A 14,577-nucleotide genomic window follows, 5' to 3' on the forward strand; every position below is an offset into this window, starting at 1 on the left:
TTAAAACTATATTCACTTGATTATAGAAAAAAGACAGATGAATGGATGAATAGAAAAATAGATAGAACTTCATGTGTAAGGAATTTAGGTTTAAAGCACAAATGGGAATTTAAGGGTAATTTCAAAACATAGTGATGTTAAAGTTAGCATAATAGGCCAAGTCCTCATTTTCCTCTTTGGGTCCTCAACTAAAGGCTCTTCATATACATATTCTTCACTGACCCCAACATAGCACCCACTTTAGTTCAAAGTATTTCAAAGTGGAAATTTATCTAAGCATTTAATTTTCAAGCAGCTTATTTGTATAGAACAAGAATACCTAAAGTTAAAAATATTGTACAAAATTGAAGCCATGGAAAATGCTAAAAAAAGGAAAAAAAACTCTGAGAGGTAAGTCATATGTTTCTTACCTGGACATGTTTTTAAGAGACTTAAAGTCATAAGACACATAAAAGATGTCAACCATCAGAGTCAGCCCAATAATGATTACATCGAAGACATTAAGTAAATCAGAAAAATATTTCTGTCTCCTGTAATATAAAATAAAAATATGTTTATCTTATTTGAGATGGGATAGGGATGTTTTAAGAGTACAAGCTATTTGACTCATTTTCATTTCAAATTCCATTTAATGCATTATTTAAAACACATCTAGACTAGAAAAAGAGAAATATAATATTAATGGGAAGTTTACAAGCAATAGTTTTACATTTATTATACACACACACACACACACACACACACACACACACACGAAAAGGCATAAATTTGCAATTTAAGCATAGAATGACCATGAACCATACTCCTGTCTTAGCCTCCAGAATGCTGGGATTACAAGCATGTGCCAACATGCCCAGCTATTTTTTTTAACCTTACAAACATGTTGCTCTAATTCATGCATATGCAGACATATCAACTTTCTATCCACTTTCTGGAACCCCTTTAAGCCTTATCTGTGGAAGGAATCATCTAGAATGCATTGTTGAAGACACTGTTAAAGCCCAATCTATGAAAAATTGGGTTTGGATTGTTTCTCTGTAGATTATGTCTTCAGATAGAATTATTTTGATTAAAGGGGAAAATTTGGTTAGGATAATATGCTAATTACTTGGAGGTGCTTCTCATAATAGTACAAAAGATTATGCTAAAAAAAAGAACATACGTACCCTTCTATGTATATGTGAGAAAGAACATCCGTGACAAAAAATAAAGCAATAAATAAAGAAATTGAATGACATTCCAGATGAATGAAAAGTATTTCAGTGGCAACTAGGTCTGTGATGGCAATAGATATATCCACAAAGACCAGCAAAATTCCAAGTATCCTGCAATAAATAAGTAAGGAGAATGGATAGTTGTCAGTGATCAGATACCAAAATGTCAACACAACAGATTAAACTGCCCAATGGTAGAAAGAACTATGTTGCCTTAAAATCTCAAAAATTTACTCAGTTTTCACCAAAGAAACAGTTTTTAGTTAATAAAATTCTCACCATGCCACTGAAAAGTATGTTATCATGACCCACTATAGTAGATATATCAGACTAATACTTTAAGAAGAGGAAAACTAGACTTCCGGGAAGATGGCACCAAGGGAAGCAGCACATACCAGTCCTGCTGACACCCGATCTCCATTGCCTCAAAAACAGCATTCTAAAAAGCCAGAAAACACTATCAGTAGAGGAATGAAAATGGTAGATACAAGGGACAGGGAAAAAGAAGATTAGAAGTCCAATCAGAGAGCAGGAAAAAACCCATCCCCGGTGGTGGGCACCATGGCGGAGCCATATTGCCTCACAACACTGGACTCCAGAGATGAAAAGGAAAAAATCCAGGGGCCTGAGGTGAGTAGCTGCAGACCATCAGGGTTGTAAGCCATAAGTTCTTCCTGGGCAAACACCAGCTACAACTTCCAGCAGTGGCTGCCGAGCTCACCACACACTCAAGGGACCCAGAGCAGAGCTCAACACCAGAAAAAAAAAAAAAAAAAAAAAAAAAAAAAAAAAAAAAAACAACCTCTAGCCTCATGGCTGAGGGGGCCATGGTGGCACCATCTTGCATCACTGCACCTGACTTCAGGGACAATCAGGAAAACATCCACGGACCTGATGTAGGCAGCTGCAGATCATCAGAATTATAAGTCATCAGTTCCTCCTGTGGAAGCACTGGATACAACTTGCAGCTGTGGCGGTGGAGCCAACCATGCCCTCCAAAGATCCAGATTGGTGCACAAAATCATAAATGAAGCTGCAGTATCTGCAGGAGAACTCCCAGCCTAGTGCCCCTAGGAACTTGCACAGCCGTGATGAATTCCCTGGGTCTAAGACTTTTCAGTGAAACTCACAGAAAGAGGAGATGGGTCTATAACTAGCAGCAGTGGTGGCTGAGCTTACCATGCCTTCCAGAGATACAGAGCTGTGCTCAATAACACCTTAAGTGAAGTTGTGGCTCCTGCCAGAGAATGCCCAGTGTGGAGCCCCCATGAACTCATACAGACATGATAAACTCCCTGGTTCTGAGACTTTGCAGTTCAACCCAGAGAAGGTGGGAATAGAGTCTATTGTTGGACAGAGCAGAGGCTCAGACAGACTCAGGCTCTCTCTGATCAGTGGAAAGTGTGGGGTGAGACCTATGCTTAACACTAGACCCAACTAGTAGGATCTCTGGGATCACCACAGACCACTCAATTGTGGTTAATGGGGAGAAGTCAGCCCAGCCCAACCCTAGGTGTGGAGAACAGAGATGCTTCTATTGAGTTTGGGCCCAGATGCATAGTCCACCTATGGAGGTAGAGAGAGACTGAGACTACAAATCTGTGGAAAACATGGAGGGTGACCTGCACTTAAGACTAGATGTAGCTCCATTGATACTGACCATCTGCATAGACAGAAAGATTCAGAGAACCAGGCTTACAGCTGGAAAGGTGCTGGTGGCACTCAGTATCTGCACAGAGAGAGACTGCAGAGACCCTGTCTGCTGAATAGTCATTTATTTGTTCTTGAGGTTGTTTTGGTTTTGTGTTCTATTTTTGTGTGTATGCCTGTTTTTTACCCTCTTTCCAAATCTTCTCTTCAGCTTCTTCTCTTGTACATACCTACTCTTTTCTATCTCTTTTCTATCTCTTTTCTATCTTTTTTTCTCTTCTTCTCTCTTCCTTGTCTTATATTAAATCTTCATATCACCAGAAAAACCTATCCAGAAACTCTACATTGGTTACTAAAATACTACCAGAAACTCTACATTGGTTACTAAAATACTACTACATTTTCACTGTCTCTAATCTCTAGTATATATTACCTTACCAAACTCATACTCTCATTCTATTTGATTCTATCTGAGGCTTTACCCTATTATTCCATTTATGACTTCACTTGCACACCTCACTCAACCTTCACTGTTGATTACAATACAGCTTGCCCTTAGATATACCAGTGGACACCTAAAAACTGAGAGAAATCCATCAAAAGCAACAGATACAAGCTTCTGAAATCATAAGGAGGAGAAATAACAAGGAAGCAATGAGCTCCCACAACACCACGATAATGGAGCCTGACAACACAGAATTGCAGAGATCTCCAGAAGGTCAAATCAGAAATGTAACTGTAGAAACAATACAGGACTTCCAAAAAGAATTTAGAGTCTGAAAGAAATAAAGGATGCAATAATTGAAGTTAAGGCATCAATTCAAACTATAAAAAATTGATTAGACCACATGGAGAATATAATCTCACTCCTAGAAGATGATCACTCCAGAAATGAACAGTTCAGCAGCATGAATTGGACATTGAAGAAATATGGGCCCATTTTAAAAGAGCTAACCTAAGAATAATTGGCATAGAGGAGGGAACAGAAGATGAAAACAAAGGGATTAACAATCTTTTCAAAGAAGTAATACAGAAAGTTTTCTAAACATAGAGCAAGAGTTCAATATGTAGGTACAGGAAACTTATAAAACCCCTTTAGACAAGATAAGAGAATAAGCTCTCCATACCACATAGTAATCAAACTGGCCAATGTGAAAGCCAAGGTGAGAATCTTAAGAGCAACAAAAACAAAAGACTAAGTGATATTCAGAGGCAAGCCAATTAGAAACACTTCAGACTTCCCAAACAAAGTCATGAATGCCAGAAGGGCCTGAAGTATCATATTTCAAACTCTGAAAGAAAAAAAGTTACAGCCAAAAATTTCCTCCCCAGCAAACTATCTCTCAAATGAGACAGGGAAATAAAAATCTTCCATGACAAACAGAAGCTGAAGGAATTTATGTCTTCCAAACCAGCATTAGAGAAAATATTCCAAGAGATTACCTACAAAGAAGAAATAAGTAATACACACCATAATCAGAGAAACAAGAATCAATACCCAGTAGACAACTAAGCAAAGAACAAACACTATTTCAAATAGATATTAAATCTCAACATGTTAGGAATTAAAAATAATCTCTCAATAATCACACTGAATGTAAATAACCTCAATTCTCCAATAAAAAGACATAAAGTGGCAAAATGGGTTAAAAACCAGAATGCATATATCTGCTGTCTGCAAGATACATTAAAAGTAAAGATAGTAACAAACTAAGTGTAAAGGGCTGGAATAAGGTAATCCATACTAATGGAACTCAAAGACAAGAAGGAGTAGGAACTATGATATCAGACAAATTAGACTTCAAGCTTAAGCTTATTAGAAGACACAAAACGTCATTTTTTACTTGTAGGAACAATCCAGAAAGAGGAAATAACAATAGTCACCATTTATGCTCCAAACTTAGGTGCAGCAAACTTCCTAAAACAAACTCTTTGTGACATTAAGTCACACATAAATCCCAATACAATAATACTGGGAGACTTCAACACTCCTCTCACACCATTAGGCTGATCTTCAAGACAAAAGCTCAGTAATGATGCCTCAGACTTAAAGAACACCAATTAATCAAATAGACCTGTTAGACACATCAAATATTCCATCAACTATAGCAGAGTTCACATTTTTCTCACCTGCTCATGGAACCTTCTCCAACATAGATCACATCTAAGCCGGGCGTGGTGGCACACGCTTGTAATCCCAGCATTCGGGAGGCTGAGACCTGAGGATCGCGAGTTCACGGACAGCCTCGGCTACTTCGTGAGGCCCTCTGCAACTCAGTGAGACCCGGTTTAAAAGTAAAGAATAAAAAATAGGGCAGGAGGTGTAGCTCAGAGGTCGAATGCCCCTGGGTTCCACCCCCAGACCTGCAAAAACAACAAAAACAAAATAGATCACATTCTAGCCCATAAAGTGAGCACTAGCAAATTCAAAAAATGTGACATAGTTACCTGTGTCTTTTCAGATCATAATAGAATGAAACTAGAAATAAACTATAAGAAGACCCAGAGAAAGCACATAAACATGTGGAGACTGAATACCACACCACTTAATAAAGAATGGGTTATAGAAGAAGTAAGGGGTGAAATCAAGAAATTTCTAGACACAAATGAAAATATAGATACAACATACCAATACCTCTGGGACACTTGGAAGACAGTATTAAGAGGAAAATTCATAGCACTGAGTGCTCACATAAGAAAAACAGAAAATCTTCAAATAAGTAACCTAAGGACACACATAAAAGCCCTTAAAAACAGGAACAATCTAATCTCAAAGCCAGTAGAAGAAAGAAAATTATTATTATCAGAGTAGAAATAAATGCAGTAGAGAATAAAAGAATACAGAAAAGCAACAACACGAAAAGCTTGTTTCTCGAAAAAAGCTAACAAGATAGATAAACCACTAGCCAACCTAACCGAGAGAGAGAGAGAGAGAGAGAGAGAGAGAGAGAGAGAGAGAGAGAGAATTATTCCAAATAATGAAGAAGATAAGAGATGAAAAAGGAGATATTACTACTGACAGTGTAAAAATCCAGAGGATTATTGGAAACTATGTTGAAAAATGATATTCCAACAAAATAGGAAGTCTGGAGAAAATGACAACTTCCTAGTTATATACAACCTTCCTAAACTGAGTCAAGAAGATAAGGAACACTTAAACCAACCAATAAAAATTAAAGAGATTTAAACAGCAATAAAGAGCTTACCATGAAAGAAAAGCCCAGGACCAGATTGTTTTCAAAGTGAATTTTATAAAACCTTTGTAGAAGAGCTAATTCTCATACTCTTCAATCAATTTCATGAAATAGAAAGAAATGGGACTATCCCAAAGACATTCTATGAAGCCAATATCACATTAATACCAAAACCAAATTAAGACAGTTCAAGGAAGGAAAACTACAAGCCTAAATCTTTAATGAACTTGGATGCAAAACTGATAAATAAAATGCTAGCAACACACATTCAAAACCACATCAAGAAAATCATACATAATGACTAGGTAGGGTTCATCCCAGAGATACAAGTCTGATTCAACATGAAAATCAATCCATATAATTCATCACATAAACAAAAGCAAGGACAAGAATCACATGATCATTTCAATAGATGCTGAAAAATCATTTGATAAAATCCAACATCCATTTATGCTAACAACACTTCAGAGAATAAAAATAGAAGGAACATATCTTAACATCATAAAGGCAATCTACAATATACCTGCAGCAAATATCATATTAAATGGGGAAAAGCTTTAAGAATTTTCCCTAAAAACAGGAACAAGACAAGGATGCCCATTATCACCACTTCTCTTCAATATTGTACTAGGGACTCTAGCCAGAGCAATAAGGCAAGAAAAGGAAATCAAAGGAGTACAAATAGGAAAGGAAGAACTCAAACTTTCACTATTTGCAGATGACATGATACTATACTTAGAAGGCCCAACAAACTTAACCAAAAGGCTTTAGAACTTAACAAATTGATATAGAACTTATCCAACAATGTGTTTGAATACAAAATAAATTTAAGAAATTTGAAGCTTTTCTGTATACCAACCCTAAATCCACTGAGAAAGAAATCCAGAAAACACTTCTACCCAGGATTTCCCACAAAAATAAAATACTTAGAAATAAACTTAACTAAGGAGGTAATAGGCATTATAAAAAAATAAAGAAAATTATAAAACAATGAAAAAAATCAAAGAAGACCTTAGAAGATGGAGAGATCTTTCATGGTCATAAATAGGCAGAATAAATATCATCAAAATGGCTATACTTACAAAAGTGATCTACAGATTCAGTGCAATACCCATTAAATTACCAAGGTCATTCCACACAGACATAGAAAAATCGGTCCTTAAATTCCTTTGGAACAACAAAAATCCCAGAATAGACAAAGTAATTCTCAGCAACAAAAAACATGCAGGAGGAATCACAATACCTGACTTTAAACTATACTATAAAGCCATTGTAATAAAAACAGCATGGTACTGGCACAAAAACAGATACATAGACCAATGGAGCAGAATAGAAGACTCAGAAACAAATCCATATATTTATAGCCAACTGATTTTTGACAAAGAGGCCAAAAAAATACACTGGAAAAAAGATAGCCTGTTCAATAAATGGTGTTGGAAAAACTGTTTAACCATATGCAGAAAAATGGAAATAAATACCACCTTCTCACCCAGTGCAAAAGTCAATTCAAGATGGATCAAAGACTTAGAAATCAAACCAGAGACCGGAGCTCCATGAAGAGGCTTAGGTCTAACACTGCAACACATAGGCACAGACAAAAACTTTATTAATAAGACCCCAAAGGCACAAGAAACTTAAAGCTGAATCAGTACATAGAATTGTATGAAACTGAAGAGCTTCTGTACAGCAAAGGAAACTATCAAGAACCTAAACCAAGAGCCAACAGAATGGGAGAAGACTTTTGCCAACTACTTCTCTTATAGAGGATTATTGTCTGGAATATACAGAGAATTCAAGAAACTCAGCCCTAAGAAAATAAATAACCCAATAAAAATGGGCAAGGTAAGTAAATAGACACTTCATGAAGGAAGAAATTAAAATGGCCAATAAATGCATAAAATGCTCAACATCATTAATAACCAGAAAGATGCAAATCAAAACTATCCTGAGATTTCACCTAACTCCAACTAGAATGGCAATCATTCAAAACACAAGCAACAACAAATGCTGGCAAGGATGTGGAGAAGAGGAGCTCTACTACATTGTTGGTAGGATTGTGAATTAGTACAACCACTTTGGAAAACAGTACGGAGGAATCTCAGAATTGGAATGAACTTACTATATGATCCTGCAATACCACTTCTGGGTATCTACCCAAAAGAAAGAAACCAAATTAAAAAATTAATGCATGCATATCTATGTTCATAGCTGCACAATTCACTATTGCCAAACTATGGAACCAGCCAAGATGTCCATCAACAGATGAATGGATTACAAAACTGTGGGATATGTACACAATGGAATCTTACTCAGCCATAAAGAAAAATAAAACTACATCATTTACAGGGAAATGGATGGAACTGTAGAACATTATGCTAAATGAGATAGTCACACAAAAGAAATTGGATGCTCTCCCTAATATATGAAAATTAGGGAGAAATTGATCATAGAAGATCAATAGATGGAGAAAGAGATTCAATGGATGAGCAAATAAGGCAACCTGAGGGAATTGGCGGGGGGGGGGAATGAAAATCCTCTAATGTATATGATATACTTTAACAAATGTATCAAAGTCAATCACTAAGCCAAGCATGAGGAGGGAGTGGGAGGGAATGGGTAAGGAATTGGGTAAGGGCTAATTGGGTGATGTGCACATGTATGTCTCCACCATCTTGTATCCCAAAAAATGTATGACTACAATGCACTAATAAAAATTTTAAAAAATTAGTTGTGATATCAAAAAATTAGAGAAAAACTAAGTTGAAATTACAAACCCCTGTATGTAAAATCTTTAAATTTTGAGAATTTCATGAAGAGTTCCCACTAGTTTCTTATAATAAATAAAATCTTATTAATCTAAATATTTTTTAAGAACTTAGTAGAGCTGAGTATGGTGGCACATGTTTGTAATCCCAGTATTTGGGAAGCTGAGACAGGAGGATTGCTGGTTCGAGGTCTTCTACTTAGCGACACCCTCTGCAACTTAGTGAGACTCTGTTTCCAAAAAAATATGGAATAAAAAATAGGACTGGGGGTATAGCTTTCATGTAGAATTCCCATGGGTTCAATCCCCAGTACCAAAACAAATGTAGTAAAAATCAACGAGAAGGCATGACTAAAGTCCTTGAAAGACCACTTCAACCAGTAATGATTTTTTTTTCTTTTTCTTTTTTTTTGTACTGGGGATTAAACATGGGCACATTCTACCTCCAAGCTATACTCCCAGTTGTTTTATTTTTTATTTTAAAACAGGGTCTCATTGCTGAGGCTGGCTGTTAACCTGTGATCCTCTTGTCTCAGCCTCTCAGGTACTGGTATTATAGGCTTGGTAATGCCTGGCTCAGTAATAATATTTTTTTTATCAGTGGCATTTTCAACAAATGTGTGATTATGTATTTCTTGAGCTTCTGGCACATGAGGGAAGGCACATGGGAAGAAATTCAAGTCCACAAATATTTATAGACTTGAACTCTTAAGCGAGCACATGAGAAGGAATCTAACTCCATAAATATTTACAGACTTGAGCTCTTAAGTGACTCCTAAGCCTTTCTCTCCCATATTCTAAACACATTACTCATAAGTTGATTATATTATTTGCATAAAATGAATTAGACCTCAAAATGCATTTATACAAAAAATTTTTTAAAAATTAGACAATTACTGACTTAAAAGGAAGCAGTTATAAAGTGTATGTTACTCTCATATAGGGAAGAAGTGTAAGTAAATGTGTTCAGAATTAAGTAATATTTCTGAATGTATAAGGTATGTAATAAAATATTTTATCTGTAATTACAGAATTTTAAAATGTCTTCTAAATTATTTTTTATTTTACAAGTAGAAAAAACATTAATATTCTAGTATTTAGACTTAGGAAAAGTCTATGTGATTTATTTGCAAGTCTTAATGTTTTGTTTAAACAAAAATTCCAAGATATATTAGATATATATTACATTAAGTGTGGGCACATAGACTATTCAGCAATATGCTGACAGTGAAAATATTTTTTATTTTGTTCTATTTTCCTTTATTCAGATCCTTTCCCATAAAATGCTATTAATGTCATATCTGTTTAATTTCTTTTCTAGAGACTCACATACCTGAACACAACGGATGATACAATTGAATTCACAATTTTCTTCATAGTACTTCTGTAAGAATTAGCGAAAATAAAATTAATAACATATTTCCTATAACATATATTATCAATTGAACAAAAACCTTTATAGGTTAAACATAAAGACCTTTATGTTTATAAAGGTCTTTATAAATTTAAAAGAATTCTTCAGACATTTTATAATAAAATCTTTTTTTGCTAATAGTTAAAAATTTCATATTTCTGCTTCATGAGTTTTTTACTTTTCTATCTAGAATATATGTGAACAAAACACTAAATTTTGGATATTTAGTAATATTTTCCTTCCATGTGAAGTTCCAACTCAAATTTATGGTAATATTTAACTTGTAGTCATTGTCTAAAGCAGTAGAACATGGAGATGGAAGAGGATGGTAGGACAAAAATGGTATTCCTGCATCACCACTTCCAATAACAAACTGAAGAATTCTGGGCAAGTCATCAAACCTTGGCCAAACCTCAGTTTCCACAGAAATAAAATAAGTGAGTGCAGGGATAAGCATAGAGAGTAAATGATTCTCTCATCCTTTAATATTCATCTCTTGAAATGAGATACCCAGTGAACAGACAAACATTAATGAGAGTTTCATTGGGGGTTGCAAATGCATTTTAGAGGTAAGGAATCTCGCTAAGATATACTTTGAAGAAAAAATTCTTCAAGATTGGGTTCTTTCCATTAATCAAAGGATGAAGAGTCTGATAGAATCTGCCCTAATACTACCTTCTATCCTGTCTGGAGAAAAGGTAGTCATTGGGAAACATTGGAGATAAGGTAGTCTTCATAAAATGGAATACTACACAGCAATAAGAAGCAGACTGAGACTTCTGGGAAGATGGCAACCAAGAAAAGCAGCGTTTATGAGTCCTGCTAACACTGGATCTCTATTGCCATAAAATCAGCACTTTTCATAGCCAGAAAACACTATAAGCAGAGAAATAAAAACTGTAAATACAAGGGACAGAGAAAAAGACTAGAAGAACAACCAGAGACCAGAAAAGAAACCAGCCAGCATTGTGGCGGCGGAGCCACGCTGGCACCATCTCCCCTCACAGCACCAGGCTCCAGAGAGGAAAGGTAAACAAGGAGCTGAAGTGAGCAGCTACTATCATTATGGTATAATTCAGCAGTTATTTCAGCACAAAGAAAGTCTAAAACTCCTAGTGGCCAAGCTCATCCTGCACTCCAGGGATTCAGAACAGAGCTCAAAACCAGAAAAGAAATATGCCAGCCTCACAGCTGAGGGTGTGGCAGCAGCGCCATATTACCAGCAGTGGGAGCAAGTTCACTACAACCGCTACAGCTCCAGATCAACACACAAAACAACTGTAAGTGAAATTGCGGCCCCTATAGGAGAAATACCAGCACTGCATCCCCAGGGACTTGTGCAGCTTTGATAATCTCCCTGGGTCTGAGATTTTGCAGTCAAACCCAGTGAAGGAGAAGTGGTGGCAGATATACCACACCCTAGTCACAGCTTCCCATGAAAAAACACTCAGCCTGCCACCTCCATGGTCTCAGGCAGCCTCGATTAGCTCCCTGGGTCTGAGATATTGTGATAATACCCAGTAAAGGAGTAGTGGTGGCTGAGTACCACAGACTCAAAATCCAGAGCACCCTAAGTGAAGTTATGGTAACAAGGGAAAGAACCCAGAGAAGGCAAAAACTTCTGAAATCATGGGAAAGAGGAACAACAATGGAGAAACAAATGCCCAAAACCCCACAATATCAGAACCTGATAACACAGAAATTCAGAGATCTTCAGAAGATTAAATCAGGAATATAACTGTAGAAATAATACAGGACCATCAAAAAGAATTTAGAGTCTAAAAGAAATATAGGAAGAAATCATTGAAGTAAAGACATCAATTCAAACTATAAACAATTGATTAGACCACATGGAGAATAGAATCTCACTCCTAGAAGATGATCACTCCAAAAACGAACATAGTTTATAAAAGAAAAAAAAAATCCGACAGCAGGAATTTGACACTGAAGAAATACGGACCCATTTTAAGAGACCTAACCTAAGAATAATCAGAAAAGAGGATGGAAAAGAAGGTGAAACCAAAGGGATCAATAATCTCTTCAAGGAAGTAATAGCAGAAAATTTTCCAAACATAGAGCAAGAGGTTGATACACAGGAAACTTATAGAACTCCCTTTAGACAGGATCAGAGAAGAGGTTCCCCATGCCACATAATTGTCAAAATGACTAATGTGGAAGACAAGGAGAGAATCTTAAAGGCAACAAAAACAAAAGGCCAAGTGACGTTCAGATACAAACCAATTAGAATCACTCCAGACTTCCCAAACCAAGTCATGAAAGCCAGAAGGGCTTGGAGTAATATATTCCAAACTCTGAAAGAAAACAACTTCCAGCCAAAAATTTCCTACCCAGCAAAACTATCAAATTAGATGGGGAAATAAGAAGCTTCCATGACAAACAGAAACTGAAGGAATTTATGTCTTCAAAACCAGCACTAGAGAAAATACTCAAAGAGATTAACTACAAAGAAGAAGTAGGTAATAACACCAGAACCAGAGAAACAATATTTTCCATCCAGCAGACAACTAAGCAAAGAAGAATAAACAGCATTTCAAACATAAATAAAATCTTAACATGTTAGGAGTTAAAAGTTATCTCTCAATAATCACACTGAATGTAAATGGCCTCAATTCTCCACTAAGAAGACATAAAGTGGCAAAATGGATTAAAACCCAGAATCCATCCATCCGCTCCTTACTGGAAACACACTTTACAAATAAAGATAGGAACAAACTCAAGGTAAAAGGCTGGAGCAAGGTAATACATTATAATGGGACTCAAAGGCAAGCAGGAGTAGCAACTATTATATCAGACAAGTTAGACTTCAAACCCAAACTTATTAGAAGAGATAAAGAAGGTCATATTTTGGTGGTAAAAGGAATAATCCAGCAATAGGAAATAACAATAATCAACATGTATGCCCCAAACAGAGGTGCAGCTACTTTCATAAAACAAACTCTCTGTGAGACTAAATTACACATAATTCCCAATACAATAATGCTGAGACTTCAACACAGCTCTAACAACATTAGACCGATCTTACAGACAAAAGGCCAATAAAAATGCCTCAGAATAAAGCACACCATTAACCAAATGGACCTGTTGGACACATATAGAATATTTCACCCAACTACAGCAGAGTTTACATTTTTCTCAGCTGTTCATGGAACCTTCTCCAAAATAGATCACATCCTGGGACACAAAATGAGCACTAGCAAATTGAAAAAATGTTACATACTTCCCTGTGTCATTTCAGACCTTAATGGAATGAAACTAGAAATCAACTATAAAAAGACCCCGAGAAACAACATAAATATGTGGAGACTGGACACCACACTTCTGAATGAAGAATGGGTCATAGAAGATATAAACATTGAAATAAAATTTGTAGAAACAAATGAAAATAAAGATGCAACATATCAAAACTTCTGGGACACTTTGAAGGCTGTATTAAGAGGAAAATTTATAGCATTGAGTGCTCACATAAAAAAAACAGAAAATCTTCAAATAAATAACCTAATGTCACACCTCATAACCCTTCAAAAGCAGGAACAATCTAACCCCAAAGACAATAGAAGACAGGAAATTATTAAAATTAGAACAGCACCAGGCATGTTGGCGCATGCTTGTTATCCTGTGCTTAAGAGGCAGAGACAGGAGGACTGCACAGGTTCAAAGCTGGCCTCGCTGGCTTAACAGACCCTGTTTCCAAATAAAATTATAAAAAATAGGATAGGTATCTGGGAGTGTAGCCCGGAGGTAGAATGATTTCCAGAAACCCCAGTACCACCAAAAGAAAAATTAGAACAGAAATTAAGGAAGTAGAGAATAAAAAACAATACAGAAAATCAACAAAACCAAAAGCTGGTTTCTTAAAAAAAAAATTAACAAGACAGATAAACCACTAGCCAACCTAACGAGAGAGAGAGAGAGAGAGAGAGAGAGAGAGAGAGAGAGAGAGAGAAAAGAGAAGAGAGAATAAAACGAAATTATGAAGATAAGAGACAAAAAGGAGACATTACTACTGACAGTGTAAAAATCCAAAGGATTATCAGAAACTACTTTGAAAAAATATACTCCAACAAAATGGAAACTCTGGAGGAAATTGGTAACTTTCTCAATAAATACAACCTTCCTAAACTGAGTCAAGAAGATATAGAACACTTAAACCAACCAATAACAATCAAAGAGATTGAAACAGTAATAAAAAGATTACCATCAAAGAAAAGCCGAGGACCAGATGGTTTCCCAAGTGAATGCTATAAAACCTTTATAGAAGAGCTAACCTCAATACTTCCCAAACTATTGTGTGAAATAGAAAAAAAAAAGTGACTCTCCCAA

General features: G+C 36.1%; 1 protein-coding gene across 1 annotated transcript in view; it reads right to left on the reverse strand.

Moving 5' to 3' along the window:
- The window catches only part of LOC308258825 (phosphatidylinositol 3,4,5-trisphosphate 3-phosphatase TPTE2-like), a gene marked incomplete at both ends in the record, with an annotated part of 71,743 nt that extends 71,277 nt beyond the window's left edge, over positions 1 to 466 (reverse strand). The window contains one exon of the mRNA XM_080689449.1: positions 411 to 466. Coding sequence (XP_080545575.1) covers positions 411 to 466 — 56 coding nt within the window. The remainder of the gene's footprint in view (positions 1 to 410) is intronic.
- Between the last annotated feature and the right edge of the window lie 14,111 nt (positions 467 to 14,577).

The sequence above is a fragment of the Muscardinus avellanarius genome (assembly GCF_963383645.1).
Source record: "Muscardinus avellanarius genome assembly, chromosome: 2".
Classification (NCBI taxonomy): domain Eukaryota; kingdom Metazoa; phylum Chordata; class Mammalia; order Rodentia; family Gliridae; genus Muscardinus; species Muscardinus avellanarius.